The 25,591-nt window shown below is 45.3% G+C and overlaps 2 protein-coding genes across 7 annotated transcripts; both read left to right on the forward strand.

Annotated features, from left to right (window-relative positions):
- Positions 1–644: 644 nt before the first annotated feature.
- On the forward strand, positions 645–14,035 carry PAK1IP1 (PAK1 interacting protein 1). Of its 2 annotated transcripts, none has more exons than XM_036869771.1 (10): positions 645–1,060; positions 3,165–3,330; positions 6,763–6,883; positions 6,958–7,032; positions 7,551–7,603; positions 8,370–8,515; positions 8,613–8,710; positions 10,520–10,619; positions 11,774–11,897; positions 12,388–13,057. In XM_036869771.1, the coding sequence occupies exons 1-10, from the start codon at positions 830–832 to the stop codon at positions 12,594–12,596; spliced, it is 1,323 nt and encodes a 440-aa protein (XP_036725666.1). In that variant the 5' UTR covers positions 645–829; the 3' UTR covers positions 12,597–13,057. The 2 variants fall into 2 exon arrangements, with proteins under 2 accessions (XP_036725666.1, XP_036725667.1); XM_036869772.1 differs by having other exon boundaries at positions 916–1,060; positions 3,168–3,330; positions 12,388–14,035.
- A 4,230-nt stretch (positions 14,036–18,265) lies between these two features.
- Positions 18,266–25,503, forward strand: LOC118904384 (transmembrane protein 14C). Of its 5 annotated transcripts, none has more exons than XM_036870425.1 (6): positions 18,266–18,373; positions 19,442–19,511; positions 19,843–19,919; positions 21,091–21,192; positions 23,977–24,064; positions 24,982–25,503. In XM_036870425.1, exons 2-6 carry the CDS (start codon positions 19,489–19,491, stop codon positions 25,034–25,036), a joined length of 345 nt encoding a protein of 114 aa, XP_036726320.1. In that variant the 5' UTR covers positions 18,266–18,373; positions 19,442–19,488; the 3' UTR covers positions 25,037–25,503. The 5 variants fall into 5 exon arrangements, with proteins under 5 accessions (XP_036726320.1, XP_036726316.1, XP_036726319.1 ...); XM_036870426.1 differs by having other exon boundaries at positions 18,332–18,501; XM_036870421.1 differs by lacking the exon at positions 24,982–25,503 and having other exon boundaries at positions 21,996–24,064.
- Positions 25,504–25,591: the final 88 nt, after the last annotated feature.

The raw sequence follows: 25,591 nt of genomic DNA on the forward strand, positions 1-25,591 counted from the left end.
CTATTTTTACGCTCCAAGATTTACTTTTTTGTTAAGTCTGTGCGAAGCTGTCCTAACACATCTCTGAATCTCCGTATCTCGTGAAAATCTCAAACCCAATTAGGGCTTTGCTTTTATTCACGTTTGACTCTGCACCTAACCTGGGGGGGATGGTGAAACGGAAATAAATGAGATTTCTTTCTGGAACCTGACCAAGAATGACTATATACCGTTCGTCCTCGAGAAATGTCTTTACTTCCCTCGAGTAAAGGGTCCTCCTCCCTCCCCGGGATGTGCCACAACGTTGGCCAATTTGCCCCCAGAGTTCGACAAGCCATAACCTAGCTGCAAGGAAAGGTGTGCAGGACGAGATTATCGAGCCCGCGCGGGAACGAGGGAATCGGACTCCTCTGATAACTGCGAACCCTAAATGCCACCCCTTCTTGCCCCATTACAGAAAATGTGAACGAGAAAAGTTCATTCCTCGGCTTCCTAAACAACAAGGAGACCTAACTCCTGTCCCGCTATCACAGCCCACTACAGACATGGGTCCCTATTAACCAACTGCGCGGCAACGCCGAGCCTCCTCTACACTTTCCACCCAAGCCGGAGGCTGCCCCGCCCCTTCCGTAGACGTCCCGGAAACGAGGGGCTTCTGCAGAGGATGTCCCGCCCACTCGCCTCAGAAGCGCCTAGCTCAAGGCTCCCTAGAATATGCCTGCTAGTCCCCAGGTTTTTTTTTTTTTTTTCCTCCTTGAAATGAGAATCTCGTCATGGGGCGTCCTTCCTTATTCACTTCTTGGAAATTCCGTGTGATCGTCTAGCCCTGAAATCCCCCCCGCCCCCACGGATGCAGGCGCCTAAAAGGCAGCCCCGCCGTCTTGACGTAAACGTGAGCGCCGACGCAGGAAGGACCCCTTCCTCCCCCTTGCATCCGCTTTCGTCACTACCGGTCTGCGCTGAGCCTGGCTCTTGGAGGAGGCGCGTGTGCTGCTGCATGGAGCTGGTAGCTGGCTGCTACGAGCAGGTCCTTTTTGGGTTCGCTGTACGCTTGGAGCCCAAGGCGAGCGGCGACCATGAGGTGAGAGCCCGCGCGCGGAGGGGCCGCCGCGGGTGGGGCGGGCACCGTCGGGTCTGGTTCCCACACGGCCGAGGTAAACGCAGCGCCGCAAGGGGGCGCGCCGTCTGATATCTTAGGGATTCGGTGACGAAACTTAGGAGACTTAAAATACACGTTAGTCTTTTAAAACACGGAGAAAGCATTTCGTACGACGAGATGATGTCCGTCTTTCGTAGTAAACATTCCGACTACGGTGCGCGAAGGAAGCTGGCATTTCTGCAGACGGGCCAGTGGGCCGTAGATTATGAATCCAAGTTGACAGCCTGTGAGGTGTTCAGTATTTAATGAAAGGACAGTTCGCTCTTTCACTGAATTTATGTTCCGGGATTTTACAAAATATTTGAGCTAAATCAGGAAAAACCCTTCATAGATAAAGTGACACCATTTCATTATTGGGCCTTTACGGTGAGGCCAGTACTTGCAGTGAAGGTGCAAAGAAGCCAAAGGCATGGATCCTGCACTGGAGATCTTCCCGACATAAGGAGGAGAGGATGAGGGAGGCAAACACATGCAGAAAAATTACACCAAAATGTAAGAATTTTACTGGGTGTGTGCGTTAGAAGGTTAAGTAAATTAGCAGTAGTCAAGCAGATGGTTAGGACATACCCAGGACTAGAAACAAGATCCCTTAACCTTTAGTCCTGTGCTGGTTTTTTCCCCTAAGGAGTCCTAGGTGTTTCCCAGAAACCTATTTCATTGAGTATTTGTTTATGAAGAAGTCAAAGTGTCAGTTTTGAATTAGCTAGAAAATTGGAAGTGTATGACTTGACTGACTGTTTTTGTTTCTTTTGTTTTCTACTCTGGTGGTTAATCTGCCTTTGGCTGAAAGGTGCGTGTTTTGAATACTCAAAGGTGATGCTGCTGATCGTGTTCTTTCTGTAATTACGTTGCGTTCCGTGTTCCAGACACAGAGTAGTCCTGACAGCACCCCTCTGAGGCAGGTACAGGTGTTCCCATTTTACAGATGAGGAACCAGAAGTTGAGATAGGTTAAGTGACTTGTTCAAGGCCACAGAGCTAATAAGTGGCAGACCGCGGACTCACATTCCCAGGTGTCTCGGATGCTTGAAGCGCTTAACCGTTACCCGGTGCTGCTTCTAAACCTAGTCAGGCAATATCCCAGATGACCAGCCTTCCTTCTGTAATATGCACGAGTAAAGGTTATTCTTTGACTTATGGCCATAGCAGCTCCTCAGGAATGTTGTACCTTTACGCAAAAGAGGCCCCCTGGGTCCTGATTGACGGAAGGACTATCCTGCTGTCGTTTTTAGGAATTAATTTGCAATAACACATCCTAAGTGCGTTCAAACAAGTTTGGTGAATTTTTTTTCTTTGTTGCTTTATTTGTTTTGCTAATACTTCTTGATGCATCTCCCTTAATTTGTGGGGTATGTGTGTGTATTCAGCCGTCATCCTTCGCACTCAACCAGTCACGCTTATCCAATCCAAAAGTTGCATGGCAGCAAGCACAGAGTTCTCAAGACCTCATCACTGGTCATTCTCTAGGGCTTATGTTGGTATTAATGCAAATCCTGTTTATTTTTCTTTATAGGCGTTGTTATATTGATACTCATCTCTGTGTGACATCATATTGTGTCTTGTCTGTCCTTCCCACAGGAATGGCAACTCCCTTAGGATAAGGACTTTTGTTTCTTTTGTTCACTGCTCTGTATCAACTGCCTAAAATGGTGCCGAGCACATAGTAGTCATTCAGTATTTGAGTGAATAAATTCACATCAAGATTTGGACATTTGAGGGAATGAATGTTATGGAAGTGTCACATCTAAGTAAATATATTAAGGAGTTACGGGTTTGGATGGGACCGTAAAGTCCCTGTAACCTAGTCTTCATAATTGTTTTGATACTCAGCGATGCCTTCCCATCTCCTGCTTTACCTTCCTTATTCAATTCTCAATTGTTTGTGTGACTCTGCCTTTCATTGCACAGTCTCTTCTCCATCTGTAGGATCCGTTGAGGGTTTTCGTAGATCGCGAAACCACTTATCTCGTTGTAGAGAACTGCGATGCGATCGTGGCATGGCACTGACTGTACGTATCACTCTTTAGCAGAAGTGGATTCCTGTGGCCGACTTCACTCACCATGCCCACACTGCCTCCTTGTCAGCGGTGGCTGTCAGTAGCCGTTTTGTAGTCACTGGGAGCAAAGATGAAACCATTCACATTTATGACATGAAAAAGAAGATAGACCACGGGGCTCTAGTGCATCACAACGGTAAGAACACTGTGTTCTTCAAGACAATAATGTTGAGGTATTATTACTTTACAGTTTGACTTCAGATGAACAATTCATTAAGTGTCTGATACGTAGCAGATTCTCTACTAGGAAATATAGAAATGGAAAAAATGTGGTTCTTTGTCCTTAAGTTATTCACAGTCTGTATTGGGACAGAAGGGAGGCACTTAGTCTAGAGGGCAAGGAGGAGGAAGCGAGTTTTCACTGAAAACTTCCTTAACATGACACCTGAATAATTTTATAAGAAAAGTGTCAGTTGTTGGCTAGGTGAAACTTGCAAGGTGGAGAAAAGGACATTCCAGGCAGAGCCGGTGGTGTGAGGGGCACAGGTGGTAGCATCCCGTGAGTAGCTGACTTTATCGAGGGCGTATCAGGTACCCGGTGGTATGCCAGGAAGGTGTAGTTGTACCGTCAGTTCACAGAAGAGAAAGCCTAGGCTCAGAGATGTTACATGACTCGCCCAGAGTCACAAAACACTGGAACTAGAACTTGAACCTAGGTCTAGAGCCCGTTTTTTGGTTTTTTAAAAAAATATTTATTTATTTTATTTTTTGGCTGCATCGGGTCTTAGTTGCAGCACATGGGATCTTTGTTGCGGCACGTGGGACCTTTCATTGCAGCGCGTGGGCTTCTGTCTAGTTGTGGTGCACAGGCGCCAGGGTGCATGGGCTCTGTAGTTGCGGCCCGTGGCTCTCTAGTGGTGGCTTGCCTGCTCAGTAGTTGCAGCGTGTGACCTTAGTTGCCCTGTGGCATGTGGGATCTTAGTTCCCCGACCAAGGGTCAAACTTGTGTCCCCTGCATTGGAAGGCGGATCCTTAACCACTGGACCACCAGGGAAGTTCCTAGAGCCTGTATTTTTAACCACTGCTGTGTCTGGGGAATTGTGAGGAGCTCGGTGTTACGAGAAGACAGAAATGGAGGTGGGAGTGGCTGGAGAAGTAGTGGGGGCCAGATCTTGGGGGCCCTTGAGTGGAGGAGGTTGGGGGTTGAGTGAGAAGGAGGCAGCAGCGCTGAGGAAAGTGCTCGTGGTTTGGATATTGGGAGAGGTGCCAGGAACAAGTAAGGGACTGACGAGGGCCTGCCTGACTGAAGCTGGAGGCTGTGGAAGGACTAGCATCTGTTTGCAATAAGCTGCAGGCGTTTCTGGAGAGAGAGGAAGGTCACTTGGTATGTGCAAGAGAAGGATCGATGTACAAGGGAATTGAGGGTTTCGGAGAAAGAATAGGTTGTCAGCCTAGAGAAGGTAGGGTGTCAAGGGTCTGCAGATCTCCAGAGTAAAAAAAGCAGGTGGATTGAGTGGAAGAAGGGCTGGGATGATGTGTGGCTGTGGTCAGAGCGTAGAGTTAACGTGGGAAAGCTCTCGCTGGTAACAGCGTCCGGGCTGTAGGTGGGAGGGACGCAGTACAGAGGAGGCGAAGGTTACTGGAGTCGAGGAGGTCGGGGGGGTGATCCGCAAGCCACGGTTGTGTTTTCCACGCCGGTGGTGCAGTTGACTGGGATAATGGGAGGACCAAGGGACAGAAAGACTGAACAGGTAATTTTTTTCCCCAGTATTGAACAACATGTGCTATTTTCACTGCATTTTCTCAGGGGACAGAGAAGGAGGGGTTTCACATGTGTTCCAGAAGGAAAGGGGAAAGGAAGAAAGAACTTAAGGTGGTAGAATCACTTAAATACATACTTAGTTTGAGGAAACTCAGCCAAGCAAGTTAGTTCCCTGCAATGAAAGGCAGATAAAGACAGGTACCCTTTTTCTTACACTATTTTTCATATATTTCAGAAGTTCCACACCAAGCATTGGTTTCTAGCAGTAAATTTAGAGTGATCAACGTCTTTCTTATATTAGATGGTCCTTAGCTACTTTGACAAGTGTCTCACTTTTCAGCAGAAGCTCGGCTCTGAGTGATTTCAACGTACGTTCCTTTTCCTCTCTGTCTCCTAATCCCAGTTCATGCAAGGAAGCCTTCTCTCTCCCTTAGGCTTGGAGGAAATAAGTTAAACAAGTCTAGTCTGTCCAAACCCATCGGTACAGGTGTTCAACAAGAAGGGACTTAGAAAGAGTTTGGATAGGGGATGAATGAAATAGGGTTCCTGATTTCCTTCATTCCTGGTACAAATCCTGTTTTTCTAACAGCTGGTAATAGATAAGCTCTTTTCCAGGGAACAAATGGAGTCGTGGAAAGAAGGAGTAGAAGATGTGGGAAAGCAAAATTCCCAAAATGAGAAGTAGGGAAGGAGGAAGACATGGGCAAAGTGGCTAAAGTCTCCCACTTGGAGGAGAAGGGAGTCCATGAGGCCACATATTATTAGTGCTTTTTGGGGGTGCAGAAGTATTCCTCACAGATCTTTGGCTCTTTCAATATAAAGGGCAGTGTAAGGGATTGACCAGGAGGTGTGCAGATGGACAGTAATGACCCAGGGGTTCACACTCTTATTCTGAGAAGGACAAAATAGAAAATATTTAGGCTTTGCGGCTGTACAGTCTCTGTTACGGTTACTCACTTGGGCCATGCCAAAGCATCCATAGCCGTTTTGTAACTGAGTGAGCGTGGCTGTATTCCGGTAAAAGTGCATTTACAAAACCAGGCCACCAGCCAGATTTGGCCGGCAGACAGTGGTTTGCCGACTCCTCAACTCTAGGGCAGTTAAGCTGGGTGACACAAACTTCAAAGGATAAGGAATCTTACTTGAGGACTGATTTGGGAGATTGAGTGCTGGGTTCTTCCATCGCCTCACCTCGCTCCAGCCTTTTAATATTTGAGGAGCGCTGTAGGGGAAATTCATGGGCGATCCAGGCTTCAGTTTGAGTGGAAGGGAGTGTGATGTTCTGTAAAGAAGTTGAAAAGATGTAGGAAGATTTGTTAACCATGGAAGGAGAATACAGAAGGTATAATTAGAGAGTGTAATGTTTTATGAAATTGTAATAAATTCTTATGACAGTGAATAAGAACTGTGTAGAAGTCAAATCAAAAATAGCTCTGAAGGAATAATAACTGCTTTATGGATGGTTGCGTAGCTAATTCACTGTTTGGAAAGTAGAAGTCATACGGCTGTACATCTTGGTTTGTTCCCCAGATTAGCTGGTTAGTTTTGTTTGACTTCTGCTCAAACTATCCTAGCCAGCCATCTCTGAAATTTACGATTATGGGGATGTAAAGCAAAAAAGTGAACTGATTAGTTCAAACCTGTATCTACAACTAGAGAAACTCTTTGCTGAAAATATTTGCATAGGCTTGAAACTGTATGATCTTAGATGAAAAACAAATTAACTTCTTCGCCCGAGACTTTAAGGCATATTTCACTAATATTAAGATATTGGATGTTTTACTTACTGCAGCATAGCCTTTAAACCAGAAATGGAGTTTGCACTCAAAATGAATGTTAATTCTGCCTGTCTTGGGTTTTCCACAGGCACAATAACTTGCCTGAAATTCCACGGCAACAGGCACTTGATCAGCGGGGCAGAGGACGGCCTCATTTGTGTCTGGGATGCAAAGAAATGGGAGTGCCTGAAGTCGATTAAAGCTCACAAGTGAGTCCAGACTTGCCCATCGGTGGTCTCCAGGTGCCAGTCAGGTTGGGGACTAACTGTCAGTTTCCTTTTAGAGGACATGTGACCTTCCTTTCCATTCACCCGTCTGGCAAGTTGGCTCTGTCTGTGGGTACAGATAAGACATTAAGGTAAGTCATTAAGGCCCAAGAGCACCTTTACTAAGCTGTGGTCTTTGTTCTCCAAGTATAACAAGAACCCACCCCTGGGACATCTTTTACTATAGTAATTAGATTTTGTTTCTATATTGTCTCACATTGTCAGTCATTTGATGACATTTTGACACAAGGGAGAGGTTGAAAGCCTAGTGAACCTTTTCATAATGGAAAAAAAACGACAGGCTCTATATTCAAACATGCAAGTTATATTGCAGTCGTAAGCTGTGAAGTAGAGGGTGATCCTAAAAAGAGTTGTAGGAGGTGAAACCTTTTGAAAAATACAGTGGACTCAGCATACATAAGAAAGTGCTGTGGGAACAGAGCGAGTTTTAATCTTGCTTGATAATATTTCACATGGTGCTGTAAGAAAGAAGGCAGTTCTTCTGAATAGCCAAGGAGTTAGTAAATTTTCATTTGAGTCTTCCTTAAACTTACCTTTATACCTGGTCAGAGTTGGTGATCATGCCGTAAGTGAGCTTCCTGTTTTGCAGAACATGGAATCTTGTGGAAGGAAGATCAGCGTTCATAAAAAACATAAAACAAAGTGAGTATTTTTGTTTGAAATGTATTTGAAAATTTGATGAGACGTGAATATATATACACACACCTTTTTTTTTTTTTAAATTAATTAATTTATTTATTTATTGGCTGCGTTGGGTCTTCGCTGATGCGCGCGGGCCCTCTCTAGTTGCGGCGAGTGGCGTCTACTCTTGGTTGTGGTACACGGGCTTCTCATTGTGGTGGCTTCTCTTGTTGTGGAGCACGGGCTCCAGGCGCGTGGGCCTCAGCAGTTGTGGCATGCGGGCTCAGTAGTTGCAGCTCGCGAGCTCCAGAGCTCAGGCTCAGCAGCTGTGGCGCACGGGCTCAGCCGCTCCGCGGCACGTGGGATCCTCCCAGACCAGGGCTTGAACCCGTGTCCCCTGCACCGGCATGCGAACTCCCAACCCCTGAGCCATCAGGGAAGCCCTACACACACATTTTTGTGTGCATGTACATATACATTTATTTCTGTGCATGGTGGTGGTTCCCTCTGAGAGCAAATACTTTAGGTTAATTTCTTTTCCCACTTCAGATTGGGATTCTTGGTGTGGCTCTGCCACCTTCCAGCTCTGTGACCTTAATGAGTCTTTGAACCAGTTCATTGTCTACAATTTAACTCACAAAATACATGTTATAAGTTTGTTGTGAAGATTGAATGGGATAATGGATGTGAAAATGCACAGTGTAAATATTTGTTATTTTTATTATGACCCTGATCAGTTTCCTTTTTTATTCATGAAATACAACAGCTTTGTGCTTTTAACTTACAGATGCTCACATAGTGGAATGGTCCCCAAGAGGAGAGAAATACGTAGTTGTCATACTGAACAAAATAGATGTCTATCAGCTTGACACTGCATCTGTCAGTGGCACCATCACAAATGAAAAGAGAGTATCTTCTGTTAGGTTTCTTTCAGTAAGTGATTGGAAATCAGTGATGGGCGTTTAGTGTGTGTGGTGATGGTTGGAATTGTGGATGCCATTCTGGATAGTATTATTTTTTCCTCTCCTAGGAATCTGTCCTTGCAGTGGCTGGAGATGAAGAGGTCGTAAGATTTTTTGACTGTGATTCACTAATGTGCCTCTCTGAATTTAAAGCTCATGAAAACAGGTATTTTTTTCACTAATCTCTGTGTGCATGTACGTGTAGAGTCTCTTATAAATGCAATAGCTTCATAAAGCAGGGTATATGTTTTTTATGAATGACCGTAGACATAGTCAGACATATCTACATATATATGATTTCCAGAACCTAAGAGGATAGTGGGAATGTTGTTGTCTTGGCCTGAGTGATACAAAAGTGGTGAAGTTGTCATCAGGACTAGTCACTTGCACAAGGTATTTATTTTCCCAATAATTTCATTAGACTTGAGGCCTGAAATCCTCAATCCATACTTGAACAGGGGAGAACAATTAAACAATCTTGAGCTCTGCCCCTGACCGCTCTTGTCCTTTTACTTCATTCTCCTTGTCCACTTCTAGCGCCTTTCTACACTATTTGTTTTTCCTGCAGGAGAAATAAATGACATATTGACCTCTGTCTTGTGCCAGTTTGTTATCTCTTCCTCACTGTATCTCTGGGGGTAAATGTGAGTCTCAGAGTAAACGGTTAAGTAACTGGACCAAGATTCCCCCCCGTTAGGTGTTGGAGCTGGGAGTCAACCCAGTCCTGTCTGCCTCTGCCTCTGCTGTGTCCACTGTAATTTTGAAAAAGCCGATTATGGATGGTTATACTTTAATGTGTTTTATTTGCATGCTCTTTTACGTTTCAGACAGCTCTTAGTTTTTATTTTCTAAATAATAGTTCAGCTTTGAGAAATCTCTCTTTGTAAATACTCAGAATACTGCAATCATTAGACAGGCCCTAGTTTTCCCCTGTATTGAGAAATGAACATATTCTTCAAGGCCGTATAGCACTTAGGAAATTTGGCCATTCATTCATTTAACAAGTATTCACTGAGCATCCATGATGAAATACTGCAACGAGAGCTCGCACTCCCCTGGCTCTTATCTTGTAGTGGGGCAACAGAGAGATGATAAACGAGTAAGCAGGTAATTGTCACAGGAAGGAAATGGGTATTATGATTTGGGAATAACACGGGTAACTTATTTAGATAGGTTGATCAGGGAAGGGGGAGAGAGACCTTAGGGATAAAGGAGCTATTTCTAAAAAGAGGAGAGAACTGTAGACACAGTGGCCCTGAGGGAGGAAAGAACTTGGTGTATTTTAGGAACAGCTAGAAGACCCATGTGACTGGGTCAGAGTGAGCCAAATGGTGCATGGCCTTGCAAGTCATGGTGAGGAGTTTAAATTTTATACTAAGTGCCTTTGTGGATATTGGTTTATCTATGTCCCACCACTTCCTCCCTCTCCCGTGTTATTTTAAAGCAGATCCAAGCTTTGTAGAATTTTAAGACTGGGAGTAACATGGTTTGATTTTTTAAAGATTGTTAGGGGGCAAAAGTGGAAGCAGCGAGGCTGATTAGTTTACTCCGTAGTCCAGAAGGGAAATGATAGTAGCTTAGACTATGGGTGGCGGCACTGAGGACAAGAGAAACGGATGCAGAGGAGGAGGCCTTGGATCATCTCTGTTGTCCTTTCTCTCCTGAGGTGAGGGGCTTTGTTTTAAGTATCTTTATTTCCTGTATGATAATCTGATTATTTATAGTTATCTGTCATCATCTTTTCAACTTTTTCTTAAGGTATCATTGACAGTCAATTTTATCTTGGAATTTAGACCCTGAAAATGACTCACCAACTCATGGGGACGTGAAGCATGTTAAATTTTAGGCACCGTTCATTGAGCAGTTTGGAAACACTTGAAGCATTGAAAAGTCAAGAGACTGCATAGAAGCTTTCTAGCAGTATCATACTATCTGGAAGAAAGGGTCTTTTATGACGTTACTATTTCTATCCTAGGGTAAAAGACATGTTCAGTTTTGAAACTCCAGAGCATCATCTTATTGTTACAGCATCGAGTGATGGCTTCATCAAAATGTGGAAGCTCAAAGAGGACAAGGTCAGTGTCTCAGCACCATGTAAATACACTGAATGCGAGTCTTACTGTCAGTACTATTTTGAGTTAAGTGAGGTGGAATTTTTTTTAAGGGTCATAAGGCATAGATCTTTAAACTTTTAAAATCTCTTCCAGGCATGATTGACATTCATGGTTTTAAAGTAAGGGCTCCGTAGCACTGCCTCAGGAGTTGGTATTGGCGAGTCTGAGCTGGCAGGTTTCCAGAACGCATGCTCTTTGAATCAGAGAAGCACTCCTTTCTTCTCTTTTGTATATTGATGTTCTCTGTAAGATTTTGTTAAATAAAAATAGTGCCATTACTAAGAAAAAAAAAATTGGGGAGTTTTTGATCAGTTGTAGAACTAACAATATTTTTTTTTTTTTTTTTTTTTTTAATTTTATTTATTTATTTATTTTTGGCTGCATTGGGTCTTCATTGCTGTGTGCAGGCTTTCTCTAGTTGGGGCACGCAGGGGCTACTCTTCCCTGTGGTGCACGGGCTTCTCATTGCAGTGGCTTCTCTTGTTGTGAAGCATGGGCTCTAGGCGCATGGGCTTCAGTAGTTTTGGCACGTGGGCTCAGTAGTTGTGGCACGTGGGCTCAGTAGTTGTGGCTCACGGGCTCTAAGAGCGCAGGCTCAGTAGTTGTGGCACACGGGCTTAGTTGCTCCATGGCATGTGGGATCTTCCTGGACCAGGGCTCAAACCTGTGTCCCCTGCATTGGCAGGCGGATTCTTAACCACTGCACCACCAGGGAAGCCCCTAACAGTAGTTTTGAAACAGATAATTGGAAATTTAAATTCCCTTTAGTAGTCTCCCTCTTACAGATTCTTGGTTTGTTGTTCTTCATTCTCTTATAAACACATTCTGTGAATGTGGTTTGTTGAGTACCTACTTTGTGCATGGTTCTTTGTTAAACCCAGAAATGAACACGATAAAATGGTCGCTTTCCTTAGTGGAGCACTTCTTAGAAATTGGCTCTTGTGAAGGACTTAGTCAAACCGATCATGAATCAAGATAATAAATTTCTTCTAGACAGTATATTTTATACTCAAAATACAGTGTAAGTTTTAAATTAAGGTAACTTGTTTATGGAAAAATGAAAGTAATTATTTAAAATCCTTCTATGTTATCACAAATTTCCTTTCCTGTTTTAGGGGGTTTCCCCGTCTTTGCTGTGTGAAGTAAACACTAATGCCAGGCTGACATGTCTTGGAGTGTGGCTGGACAGAGTGACAGACACGAAAGAAAGCCTGCTTCCAGCTGTAGAACCACCTCCTGGTAAATGAAATTGATCGTTTACAGAAACTAAATAATCTCTCTCTCTTTTTTTTTTAAGATAGTAGTCATCTTTTCTTTTTTAAATTTATTTATTTATTTATTTATTTATGGCTGTGTTGGGTCTTCGTTTCTGTGCGAGGGCTTTCTCTAGTTGCGGCAAGTGGGGGCCACTCTTCATCACGGCGTGCGGGCCTCTCACTATCGCGGCCTCTCTTGTTGCGGAGCACAGGCTCCAGACGCGCAGGCTCAGTAGTTGTGGCTCACGGGCCCAGTTGCTCCGCGGCATGTGGGATCTTCCCAGACCAGGGCTCGAACCTGTGTCCCCTGCATTGGCAGGCGGATTCTCAACCACTGCACCACCAGGGAAGCCCTCTGCTATCTCTTTGAGTCATTAAAGTGGAGGAGATCCAGATGACTTTACTTTATTGTCAGCTTGTGTTTATTTCAAAGGGAAAAACAGTCTTTAAATGCACTGTCTCTTGTGTTTTAGTAAGTAAACAAGAACAGTCCAAAAGGAATAAAAAGGAATCTGGCCATGAAGTCCAGGAGGAAGAAAGGCAGCTAAAACCTGACACGAAGAACTGCAGTTTAACTGGTGACAGTAATAAGCCAACAAAAGGAAGCAGCCTGGTGTCAACCAAGAAGAGGAAAACAGTAGAAATGTTAGAAAAAAGGAAAAGAAAAAAGAAGAAAATATGAATGATGCAGTGAATCCCAGATTTCTCCTAAGAGAAAAACTTTTTCAAATGTACTTTTTTTTTTCTGAGTAAAAGCTAGGAATTTCTTCTTTTGAAGAAAATGTACAGCTTAAAAATCACTTTCAGGTTTTTTGTTTTTTTAAACAGTGGTAAAACTTTTTGATAGGCAATATTTTATTAATTATATATCATGGCAATATATAGTATGTTAATGTGTAATATATAATTTTTACTGTTGTGTAAAGCAAAGATCTTTCTCAAATTATTACAGCTTAAAATAATACAAAATCTCGAACACATTTCTTTACAGGAAGTAGATAAAGGAATTGTTTTTCAGATTTTTCTCCTAAGTGAGGGAAGAATGAAAAACCTGCATTACTTTGGCTTTTTCACGTGGTTCTAGTAATTTTAATGCGGATTTTGTTCGTTTTGGTAACAAAAGATACAAAAATATTTTCAGACCAGGGAGTATGTTAAGACAAACTTAAAAATTAGATATATAAAATAAAATATGTACATATAAAACATATGCTCAAGTTTAGGGCTATGTACATAAGAAGGTTAAAGAGAGGCTTCCAAACTTCATGAAACTATTCTGTTTCCAAGTTTACAAGGTAACTTAAGGACAGGAAAATGACATTTCCTTTTTTTATTTTCCCATCTGTTTCAGGGTATCCAAAAAACTCACTTAGCTAATCTTCTGACAAAGGTGGTCTTAAAACTAGCCGTTGATGATAATCTTTTCTTACCTAGAAAATTAAAGCATTTTCCTTAATGGATTACTGGATGTTTTGAAGAGACACAGTAGTAGAGGATTCATAGGTCTGACTTAGCTGGGAAGATGTTAAATCCCTGAGGCCACCAGGGGATTCCCTCCTGATTAGGCAAAATGAGGATCTTAACACTTGGACACTAAAGTGCCGCTCACTTCATGAGAGGAAATCATCTAGGAAACGAACCAAACCATGTGTCTGACATTTCCATCCACCTCTTTGTTGTCTTACTTCAGGTCTGTAAACAAAGATGAATATAGGTTTGGTTATTTTGTTTTTGAGACTTTACTTTTTTATAGCTGTTTTGGGTTTATAACATTATTGAGAGAAGGGACAGATTTGCCACTCTGTGTTCTATTCATCTCTCCCCATCTCCACCACTGATAATCACTGAGCTTTTTATCATCTCTGAAGTTCTGCCTTTCCCACAATATCATATAGTTAGAATCATACAGTATTGTAGCCTTTTCAGATTGGCTTCTTCCACTTACTAACATGCATTTAAGCTTCCTCTGTGTCTTTTCATGGCTTGATAGTTCATTTCTTTTTAGTAATGAATAATACTCCATTGTCTGGATGTACCACAGTTTACCATTCACTACTGGAGGACATCTTGGTTGCCTCCCAGTTTTGGCAATTACATATAAAATTGCTATAAACCATGTGATTCGAGCATTTTATTTTGGTCTGTGAGCTTGTCTGCTCAGTGACCTCTGGCTGAGCTTGCCTGGTAGTGTACTTGGAGGCCATTGCACAAACAAGTTTGTATCAAAAAATATTTATTTGGGGGGAGTCACGTTCATTTTCTTTTCCTCCTAGGAATGTATAGTCTATTTATAATCTCAGCCATCTCTGTGCTCAATTGTCTACTTTGATATTTATGTATGAGCAGCTCCTTATCGCAAATTCACTCAATATTTTGAAAGCCCTGAAGGCCACCTCTATCTCCACTCTCCATTTGTTTATTCACTGGGCCTGCGTTGAACAACGCTCACCACGTGCCTGGCACTATCCTAGATTCTAGGGGCCGAAAAGGAAAAAAAAAAAAACAAAACCCTACACAAAGGACAAAAGCTTTGGTAAGAAATGTATTACAGCCTGTGGTGGCTGGTGGCAGCTTGACTTCAGTAAGAGATGAGACTGAGTTTTGAACAAGGAGAAAAAGGCATTTCTGGCAGAGGGAACGGGATGCTACCGCGGTTAAGAAAGACTCAGCTGCAAGAAGCGAAAAGCAACTTTGGCTCTCCCAAACTTCCGCAGAAGGCACGGGGATGGGTTTATGACAAGGACGCAGGTGTCTGACAAGCCGGGGCAGGGAGAGAACCAGACCTCAGGGGCAGGGCGCAGCCAGGGCAATCTCTCCCTCCCGTCTCTCACTCTGCCGGTTGTCCGTTCTCTCTGAAGAGCAGCTGCTGACTTCTCACTACGTGTCCTCGGCCGTTCAGCGCATGCTTGTGGAGCCATGCTGTGCCAGGCAGCAATCCTCACTCTCGAGAACTTGCATGCTGGAGAGGGGAGGTGATTGCAGTTCCTAAGTTATATACCACTTAGGAGGTAAGTGCCGTGGAGAAAAATAAGCTACGGAAGGAAATGCAGATGGTCGTAGTCTTAAATAAGATGATCCTGGAAGGCCTCACTGAGAAGGTGACATTCGAATAAAGGTTTAAAGGAGGTGAGGGAGTGAGCGAGAGATGATCTGGGAAGAGGGTTCCGGGCAGATGAAACAGCTGCACGTGCAAGTGCTCGGAGGTGCAAGCAAGGAGGCTGGAGCAGCATCAGCACAGGGGAAAGAGGAACAGGAGCCGAGGTCCGGGAGGGAGGTGTGCAGGGCTTTGCAGGAGGAACAGGAGCCGAGGTCCGGGAGGGAGGTGTGCAGGGCTTTGCAGGAGGTACGGGAGCCACTGGAGGGTTTGGAGCCGAGGAATGACGCAGTCCAGTTTGTAATCAGATTGTCCTGGTCACGGTACTGAGAACAGACTAAAGGAGTTAGGCAGCCCTACCCTTTACTGTGTGACCTTAAAACAGCTAGAGAACCCCTTTCTGCCTTAATTTCCTCCATGGATAAAAGCAGAAGAAAGTAATAGTCTTTACTGCACAGGGTTGGTATGAAGATTAAATGAGTTCATCGATGTCAACCACTTCAGTGTCCCGCCTGTAATAAGCACACTGTATGCTTTGCTCATATTATGGCTCTCACATATGAGGTCCTAGAAGCACGTGGCAGATAGGGTAGGTTGAAAAAAATAGGCAGTTTTTTTCATAATCTCATTTATTAATTTCTTGGAGAAAATTTTAATGAATGGATTATGTCAATCTTAAAGCTATAAAATGTTCCTAAAGACCTAGTAATTAGTATTGTGGATACTCAGTAGACGTTGACTTGCAACACTGCAACTGGCATTTGATTTTGACCATTTTTGCTTGATGTCTGCTTAAGTGTAAATTCAACACATACAAGGCTCCAAAAATGATAAAATAATGCTCAAAGTGAAGCACTATTCCTTCCTCATGAGCTCTTCTGTTGTGGAAGATGGTCTTTATTGCTCTGGTTATGGGTGGGTGTACACGTGTGTCTAGCAGACAATCCTGACTTGAGGCCTCTGTGAAAAAAAAAAAAAAAACAGAAAACAAACTAATAGAAAAACATCCCATTGATAGGCCCCAGTGGCCAGAGACTAAAAACTTAGTCCCGCACACAATCTTGGTCACGCCGCATGACACACTTGTGGTTCAGTGTTCCAGTACTATTCAGTGGGCTCCTAGTTAAGAGCTGAGCTATCTCCTAAAATATGCTAATATCAACTAGAAACATTACTAAACACAAATCCTTGTGTGGAACCAATCGAAACAGCAGAAACCGGTTCCTTTCATTTATTTTATATTTTATGATGGACTGCACATGAAACTAGGCATTATGGTAGAGTTAAGGGTGTAGGACAGAGCTTATTTCAAATAACAGCTCTACCAAGGGCTAGGACTATAGGTAACATTCTCTGTGGTTCAATTTCTTTAAGTCTAAAAGGCAGGGGGAGGATCATGGTGGGCTTAACTAAGGTTTGAAGCTTGCATCTGCATAGGGAGAGATGAATCCCTAAATCATCCCAGCTGGTTAAGGCAAGTCCTCTCATTGTGTTTTTTGTCTTTTTAATAAATTTTATTTATTTATTTATTTTGGCCGCGTTGGGCCTTCGTTGCTGCACACAGGCTCCCTCTAGTTGCAGCGAGTGGGGGCCACTCTTCGTTGAGGTGCGCGGGCCTCTCACTGCGGTGGCCTCCCTTGTTGCTGAGCGCGGGCTCTAGGCGCGCGGGCCTCAGCAGCTGTGGCACGCAGGCTCAGCAGTTGTGGCTCACGGGCCCTAGAGCGCAGGCTCGGTAGTTGTGGTGCACGGGCCCAGTTGCTCCGCGGCATGTGGGATCCTCCCAGACCAGGGCTCGAACCCGTGTCCCCTGAACTAGCAAGCGGATTCCCAACCACTGCGCCACCAGGGAAGCCCCTGTCATTGTTTTTTCAGGAGAGTCTTCCATTAAGTTGTTGCGGGTCTGGCCTAAGTGGAATTGCTCAGAGTTCTTAGTCATTATCAGCTTCGGCTGGTTAGAATCAGCTGTGGTAAACACAGACTTCACTTTTGATATCTGAAAAGTAGAAGTTGCTGCAAGTGGAAGGTCTTCTTTCAGAGTATGTATGCTGCCAACAAAAAATTGTCACTCGCCATCTGCCTCTACAAGGGTTAGGTCCCTAGCCACTGCACTCGCTGACCTTCCACACACCCTGAAAGGAGTTCTGGCTGGAGATCAGGAATGAGGCACCCCGTGCTCTGGGAAAAACTGGCAGAACAGGCCTTCAGAGAGTTAGATATTTTCAGGGGAAGGTTTTATGAGCCCAATTTCTTGCAACTTCTCATATCTAGAAAAGCACTAAAATCATTAACAGAGACACCTTCTCATGACTAGCACCAACCTTCTGTCAAAATGTGTGCTTGAGGGCACCCAACCCCCTTTACCAAAAGCACATATACTGACTCACCCCCCAGCCGCCACCTCTTCGGAGCAGTTCCTCAGAGCTCCCTGTGAGGCTGTCTTCCGGGCTATAGTCCTCATTTTGCCCCCAATAAAACTTAGCTCACAACTGTCTCCTTGTGCATTTTTTTTTCAGTTGCCAAGGCACTGCAATTTGCTTTTTCACTCAAGATTGTATATATAAGATCTATTCTTGTTGATACTTGTAGGGGATGAAAGAGAGAGAGATGCCAAACGTGACACCCACCCACATTTTGGTGTTACAGCAACTGAGTGAATGGTGGTGCAGGAAACGCAGGGAAGAGAAGCAGATATGGAGTGGGAGAGGAGATAACGTGTGGCCACGGGGGCATCGCAGAGGTAATTGCAAATGTAACTCACCCACTGTCCCCTTTTAAGATGCTTTTCAAGTAGCCTCACTCTCTGAAACAAACAGGGAAGTGAGCCACACTGTCTAGCCTGTCTAGTGGCCACTCGATCTTCTGCAGATAGAAAGTAGTCCCTTCCCATGGGAGCAAATAACGTGATCGGGGCTAGAGTGACAGTCCTCCCCGATGGCCTGCATCTGGTTGACACCTGGTAATAGGGCCCTCTGTTGATGCAGTCCTTCAAAATCCAGCCTCGGACGCCCTTCACCCCCATCGGTGACCCTCCCCCCCCCCACCTCACCGCAGACCTGGCCCAGCTCGCAAAGGCCTCTTGCAAAACTAGACTCCAACCCTGGGCTTCCGGCTTTAGGCCAGGCTGGCTTGGATCTGGGACGAGTGCTGGCCGGCCGGCACCGCGCCCACTCCCCCGGATACACGAAGTGCTCGGCGACTCCCTGCCCCGGGGACAAAGAGCACGCGCCGGCCTATCCGGCGCAAGCCCCGCCCCATGCCCCGCCCCCGGACGCAGAGAAAGCGCCGCGACATTTCCGGGAGGCCTGCGGCTCCCCGCTCGTAGGCGTGTGCACCCTCGTCGGCGAGTGCAGAGCTTCGGGAAGGAGGTTCGTGTACTTTGGAATTATTATTACTATTATTTTACAGCTGTTTTGACTTTTAGAAATGAGTTGAGAGGCTTTGCTGCCGCCTGCTCTTCGTCCTCCGGATCCAGGCGGCGGCTTTAGGCTGCGTGGTAGGTGCTTGTGTAGTCAGTCCCTCGTTTCCAGCTTTCCTTAAAGTGGGTTGTGAATCCTGCGGAGACCCTGAGCTCCCGAGGCAGATGCTTACCGAGGTAGCGTCGAGGTCATTAGTTTCCTGGAGATTTTATTGGGCCATCTCCTTAAAAATCTCGGTGACTCAGTGTTACGTCGAATTAATGACTGGTACAATTCCAAGCTCCCCCCTTATAGACAATAATTTAAACAGAAGAGGTTATGCATTTTAAAGCTTAGCCTCGTTGGATACCAGATGCATTTCTTTAAGAAATTAGGAGTTACACCCTGCTTTGCCAAGGCTGTAGTGTTCTACGTAATTATGACTTGGGCTTTGTATATTTCATCCTTCCTCCTCGCCCCCCATTTAACAATAATTATGAGTGATGCAAAGTTAAATAACCGTCTGAAAATTTTACAAATGTTGAGTATTGAAATCAATTCTTTGCGCAGGGGTGAAAAGCAGCACCCTTTCCCCCCAGAAAGGGGAACTAAAATACTTGAATTAAGGGCACGGGAGGTGTGTTTACTTTCCAGTTTAGTTATAATTTGGTTAGGTGATGAGGAGATTATCTCATTAACTGTACACAGCTGGTCAGTGAAGTGTCCTGTGGGCCTATGCTATATTAGAATTTAGGTTATTACTAGAATGTTTGGTATCCAGTATGAATGGTTCAGTAATTACTTTGTGCAAAGCCTCTTTACATATTATCCCATTTAATGCCCATAGTAGCCCTAGGAAATTTGTACCATTGCTATCCTCAGCGTAGGTACAGTGAAGGAAACTGAGGCTTAGAGACGTTGGGTAGCTTGCCCATTCTTCTCAGCTCCCAAGGGCTGGAGCTGAACTTGGACCCACTGCTTCCTGGCTGCTAGCGAGCTGTGCTGTTAACTACCTCTGATCCAGCCCCTCCTCCGCAGGTGCAGGCCTGGTGTGATCTTCCATTTGGACAGAGTGAAAGAGAACAATGGAGAAGGACTCTGGCCCACTGTAAGTGCCCAGTGAAATGGGGGTGGAATAGTCAGGAGCTTTTCAAAACCAGAGTTTCTTTCATCATCTGAAAAGGGCACTGAGCCAAGACTGCTGGACAGCTTGGGCTATGGGAGGAAGGATGTGTAGGCCAGGGACTTGTGTTCGAGTTCCAGCTCTGCCCTGAGTCTAGGCAAGTCATCTAACCTCTCTGGGATTTATTTGCGTTTATACAGAGATAGGATTGTTCTGGAATGGTGACCTTTTTGATCCCATCCTATGGTTCCATGCTGTTTTGTTTGTTCTTTGTTTTTTTAAACACGGCACCGATTTCTTACTGTTCCGTTTTCAGAGTGCCTTTACATTGGATCGGCTTTGGCTATGCGGCACTGGTTGCTTCCGGCGGGATCATTGGCTATGCAAAAGCAGGTATGGTTTGTAGTTATTTAACCTCTTAAAATCTTGTTCCGGAAGAGTGAGTCCCCAGGGTCCTCAAACTGCAGTCTTGTTGGAGTCAAGTTTGCGTTAGGCCCTCTCGCTGGAGTGCCCGCTTATTATCAGCCCTGTAGCTCCTCCTGCACTTGCCTTGCGGTTATCTGGCTGAGCTACGCCAGGCTTCTTGTGCAGTCACTTGTTTTTGACTCTTTAGATAAAGAGACCGGTTAGGGATGGTAGTAGATTGTTATTATCGTCACCTGCCATACATCAGCCTTGACCCCAGAGAGCCATCTCTGCTCTTCAAGCAGGAGGAAACCTCTAGTCTTCGCAGAAGCAGTTTTGAAGTCTCTGCATTAAGTCAGGCACAGGTGTGTCAGTGAACGTGCTTGTTTCCACCCCCCTCCTTGCCGACATCCCTGCCCCCATCACACACACCAGAATCCTTGCTCCCCAGATCATTTTTTAATAAATTTTCTTTTTTAATAATTTGTTTCTTTTTTTTAATTAATTTATTTATTTTATTTATTTTTGGCTGTGTTGAGTCTTCGTTTCTGTGCGAGGGCTTTCTCTAGTTGCGGCAAGTGGGGGCCACTCTTCATCGCGGTGCGCGGGCCTCTCACTATCATGGCCTCTCTTGTTGCGGAGCACAGGCTCCAGACGCGCAGGCTCAGTAGTTGTGGCTCACGGGCCTAGTTGCTCCGCGGCATGTGGGATCCTCCCGGACCAGGGCTCGAACCCATGTCCCCTGCATTGGCAGGCAGATTCTCAACCACTGCGCCACCAGGGAAGCCCCAACCAGATCATTTTTTAACTCACTGACCCTCTTTCCCTTTCCTCTGGGGATGAGCCCAAGGTCCTGCCCTTGGAGAGTTCCAGTCTTTGCAGGGTTAATCAGGCCTGGCTCGGAGCCCTTCCTTTCTCCCTGGGGGGAAGTGTCCTGCCTGTTAAAGGAGAGGGGACCCGTGTGGTACGACCCTGACCTCTCTGGTAAAATAGCAGACTCCCCCGAACTTTTTCCTGCTTGAGAATGCCTTGGTCCTGAACCGCGTTGAGAGACGTTCTCTTTGCTGTTTTCCTCCGTAGGGGAGGGCGGTCTGGTGGCTTCTGTCAGTGGCATGAGTGTCTGCCATTGCAATGCAGCTGTGTGTTTGCTTCCCTCCAGGCAGTGTCCCGTCCCTGGCTGCCGGGCTCCTCTTCGGTGGATTAGCGGGCCTCGGTGCCTATCAGCTGTCTCAGGATCCAAGGAACATTTGGGTTTTCTTAGGTATGTCGGTTTCAGTGTCTCCCTGATGCATCCCTGGGTTGGTGGGATGTGACAGGTTCTTCACATTACGACAGTTTTACTGCTGCTGCCAAGTCCTAGGGAAGTTTTGAAATGGGGGCGGGGGGTGCATCTTGTGCTGGTTTCTACTTATCTTTTATGTACAGAATATGGAAAGGTTTTCATACCTCATGAATGTAGATTTACCCAGTGAAATAAGTGTTAAACTTGTGTAAGGCAAGCATGTGTCTCTTAACCATTGTGATTGCCCGCTGAAGACCGCCTGCTTGAGCATCCCTAAAGGACCATGTGTCTGGGTTAGGTTTGCATCGGTATTGCATTTTTCCCATTTGAAAATCATTTGTTAGCCCTTTAGATGTAAACTAAGTGTGTAAGATGTAGGCCCTGCCTTCAGGGAGGCTTTACCTTCACTGGGGACATAGAACGTGACTGGGGCTGCTGCAGTGTCCTGTGACCAGCACAGACGGCGAGGAGCGCGGGGAGGGGAAGGTTACTTATCAGGGTGGCTTTGGTGCATTTTTCCTGAGCTCCACCCTGCGTCAGACACCCTGCTGGGTGTGTGGGCCCCTCGCGGTCCCCACAAACCCACAGGGTGAGAGAACACGCAGTTCTGGCCCTCACAGGGAGCAGGCGTGTCGCGGTGGTTTGTCCGAGTCGGCCCGGGCTGGGAAGGAGGAAGCGCCCAGCTCTCGGCCCTGCTCGGCGGCTCCCTCTCGCCAGCCCCCAGCCCCGGAGTTACTCTCAGGCCCCTTTGTCCCCCTTCTGACCCCGCTCCTCCACTCCAGCGAACAACCTCACCATCTACTTGAAGAAGAAACAGCAGCCGTCACGTGGAGACTCCCTGCTGCCATTGGCCTCTAAGCCTTCCCCTGTCCTGTTTCTCTCGTCTCCAAGGCTGGTCCCTCCACCAGGCTTTGGGTCTCTACTCTTCACCTTCTCCGGAGCTTTACACCGTCAGTGATGCCAGCTCTTCCTCGTATCCTGCCTCTCAGGTGGATCCCACCCATTGATGCTCCGATGTGCTCATCTCTCACCCATTTAAAAAAAAAAAAGGACCTCTCGTGACCCCACTGCTTTCTTCAATTGCTGCCCTTCTGCTTCCTCTTCAGGAACTTCTCTTAAAAAAAATCCATTACACTCGCATCTTCACTTCCTCACCTCATGTTCTCAGCCCACTTCGGCCTCCACTTCTGTCCCCTTAGTCCACGGGAGTAGCTCTCCCCGAGGCTGCCAGGAACCTGTACGCTTCAAAATTCAGTATACACTCTTTAGTCCTCATTTTATTTGGCCTTTTAGCTGTTCTCAGCACAGTACACTAATCCATTTCCCGTTCTCTTGTTTTTCCTTTTTATTTTCTGATTCCCTTTTGTCTGTTTTGTCAACCTGTCTTCCATTTCAACCATTAGATATTAAGGTTCTTAAAACCTGGCTCTTTTAATCTTCTTTATACTCTCTCACTTGGCAGTATGGTTGAAGCCCAGGTCTTAAATTACCACCGATACACAAATGACTCACAAATTTCTCTCTCCTCCAAGCTTTACTCTTCGTATATCCAGTTGCCTGCTTGAAAGCGTTCAGCTGTGTCATGGCATCTTCCCAAACCTGGCTCCCTGTCCTCACACACGCTTGGTCTCCTGGTGTCCTCCCTCCATCTGGGTCTCCATTGCTCTCCTTCCCTCCATCTCTCTCTGATTCATCAGCAAGTCCTGTCAACACTACCTGCAACTCGTATCCCAGGCCGTCCCCTTCCCTACCTCCACGGCCACCATCCACGCCCCAGTTAGCCCCCCTCTTGCCTGCATTCCCGAGGAGGTTTCTCAGTTGGTGCCCTACCTCCTCTCTGTTTTCCCTGGAGTGTGTTCCCTATGGTACAGCCACAGTTATATTTGCAGAATGCAGCTCTTCGTATGTATCCCTCTGCGTAATATCTTTTCATGGCTTTTCATTGCTCTTCGGAAGAAGACCGCAGTCCGTCCCGTGGCCCTCGAGGCTCTGTAGGCTGTGGCCCTCTTCCTCACTCAATCTCGGTTTCTGTGCCACACCACGCCTAGCAGCCCCCTCTCACCGCGGGGCCCCGCGTATATTACGCCCTCTGCCTGGAACGTGCTTTCCTCCCCTTGAGCTCGTTAATCGCGACTCTCGACATCGCGGCTCCACCTTCGCTTTCTCAGCAAGTCCTTCTCCCTGAATGGGCTGGATCCCCTGTTAATCACGTTATTTGTATTGCATTAATTGTGCCTGTAGCACAGATTATACTTCTGAGTCTTTATTTGTGTGATTCTTTCAAGTTAGTCCTGTCAAACTCAAAGCACCGTCAGGGCAGAGATCTTTTTGATGACAGTTGTGTTCCCAGCACCTGGTGCGGCGCACGGCAGGTGGTCGGTATGTGAATAGCCGTCGAGTGGGAGGAGCCTAAGAGCGTCGAGTGGGAGGAGCCTAAGGGCGCACAGGGTAAATAGCATCGGCGTAGGAAAGATGTAGTTTTCTCCTGCAGCGGTTTAGGAGAAAACTAAGAAATTTAGGGCTGAAGAATGGTAGGAGGTGAGGCTGGAGAGGCAGGCTGGGCTCAGACACTGAGAGCCTTTGATTCCAGTGTCTGTACTTAGTCCCGTTGACTGTGGGTGGCCGTGGAGCTCCCCGACTCAGGGAAGGAGGAGGTATGAGATGAGGTCTGGGTCCTTGAAAGATGGGTGGGAGTTTGGCCACATTTTCATCCTCCTACATATAAGGTGTAGTGATCTTTGACTCTTTTTATCTTTCCATCAGTTACATCTGGAACCTTGGCTGGCATTATGGGAATGAGATTCTACCACTCTGGAAAATTTATGCCTGCAGGCTTAATTGCAGGTGCCAGGTACCCTCTGCTCTATTGCTAGTTCTAGTTTAATGCCCCAAACACTTTAGACATTCAAAATTTTACTTGTTTCAGTATATCTGATGCTGAGCATCGACTGAAATGATTTAAATTTATATACAAATAGGAAAGGCTGCAAAAACAGCAGATTTAATGTCAAAATGAAATAAGTATATTCATTCACTTTGGAAATGGTTTTGCTTTCACATTTGCTCTCTGGTCCATCCTGGCCCCTTTCTGCAGTGGAGGAGGCTTCAGTGCAAAGCCATGACTGCAGCCGTTAGTGTGACTTTCAGCATGGGGTCCATGTTTCTTAGTTGTAAGGTGTCCTTTATTATTGAAAATTTTGCTGAAAGGGAATCTGATTGAATCCTATTTAACGTTAATCGTAGTTAACTTTAATTATAAAATCCAAACCAGATTGTTCTTAAAAATGTAGTCTTTAAGTATAATAAAGATACCCCCCAAAATAGAATTTTTAAAATCTTCTTTGGAAAAAGGTTATTTACCCAACTTTGATCATAGTTATGATGCTGTCAAGAATAATGTTTTATAATCAGCATAGACCAAGGTTAAGAGCTGTAAACTGGGAGGCTGGAGACCTACCACTGATGACCTGTATGACTGGGGAGGCCTTGGTCTCTCCAGCCTTGTTTTCTCATCTTTGAATGATTGGCTGTTAGATTAGGAACTTCAACTCACGTGTATGATTTCAAAGCCCCAGTGTGGGACTGCCTTTGGCGTGTTCTTCCTGTGGCACCTCCAGGCGTGGGAGTTCATCTCTGCTTGCTCTGCCTTGGCACCTCCTCACCATGTAGTTGTGAGGGACCTGCTGAGTCCCAGCCCCTTAAAAATAGTCAAGTGCCTGTGCTGTTCTTTATCTGATTTTTTTTTTTTTATGTGTTTCCTTTGAACAGTTTGCTGATGGTCGCCAAACTTGGAATTAGTGTGTTGGGTAAACCCCATGAGTAGTAGTCATGGCCCAGCTTGGACTCATGAAGAATTTTAAAATTTTCACTATTTTTAGCATATTAAGATAAATAAGTACAGCATTTTCACATATTCTGACATGTTACTTAAAAACAAACCAAAAAAACCCAGCTTTGCAGAGAAAAATGTCAGTTATTATCATTACAACCCTAAAGAGGTGGGTAGAGTGTAACACAAGAGCTTCTTCCTATAGTAGAAGCATACAGTTTGATTCTTGTATGTTGGTGTTATCTGTTCTTTCTGAATCTGTAGGTAAAATCTCCAGGGATAAAATGTAAGGTGTCGCCATTGGGGTCCCTGAAACCCTGTACCCTACTCAGAGGAACAGTGTGAAAAAGATCTGTTAATGAGATTTAGGATATCTGTTCTTTTGCTTATCTTAGAGCACAGACCTACTTTGAAATTATGTTAAGTGAAATCAATGAAAATAAAGTTTACTGTAAATAATATTTTCTTTGGTGTCTTTGTTGCCAGAGCTGTCTAGAACATAGAAGGAGATGTGAATAGCAAGAAGATAAAAGAGCATGAAGGTGTTTT

The sequence above is a fragment of the Balaenoptera musculus genome, chromosome 11 (assembly GCF_009873245.2).
Source record: "Balaenoptera musculus isolate JJ_BM4_2016_0621 chromosome 11, mBalMus1.pri.v3, whole genome shotgun sequence".
In the NCBI taxonomy this organism is placed as follows: Eukaryota; Metazoa; Chordata; class Mammalia; order Artiodactyla; family Balaenopteridae; genus Balaenoptera; species Balaenoptera musculus.

Bases quoted from the DNA above. Each gene is read 5' to 3' on its own strand.
- LOC118904384 (XM_036870421.1), top strand. From the start codon at position 19,489: ATGGAGAAGGACTCTGGCCCACT. The intron at 19,920-21,090 runs GTATGGTTTGTA...GCTTCCCTCCAG, and splicing joins CATTGGCTATGCAAAAGCAG to GCAGTGTCCCGTCCCTGGCT. The intron at 21,193-21,995 runs GTATGTCGGTTT...CCTCCACTCCAG, and splicing joins GAACATTTGGGTTTTCTTAG to CGAACAACCTCACCATCTAC.
- PAK1IP1 (XM_036869771.1), top strand. From the start codon at position 830: ATGCAGGCGCCTAAAAGGCAGCCCCGCCGTCTTGACGTAAACGTGAGC. The intron at 1,061-3,164 runs GTGAGAGCCCGC...ATCACTCTTTAG, and splicing joins AGGCGAGCGGCGACCATGAG to CAGAAGTGGATTCCTGTGGC. The intron at 6,884-6,957 runs GTGAGTCCAGAC...GTTTCCTTTTAG, and splicing joins AAGTCGATTAAAGCTCACAA to AGGACATGTGACCTTCCTTT.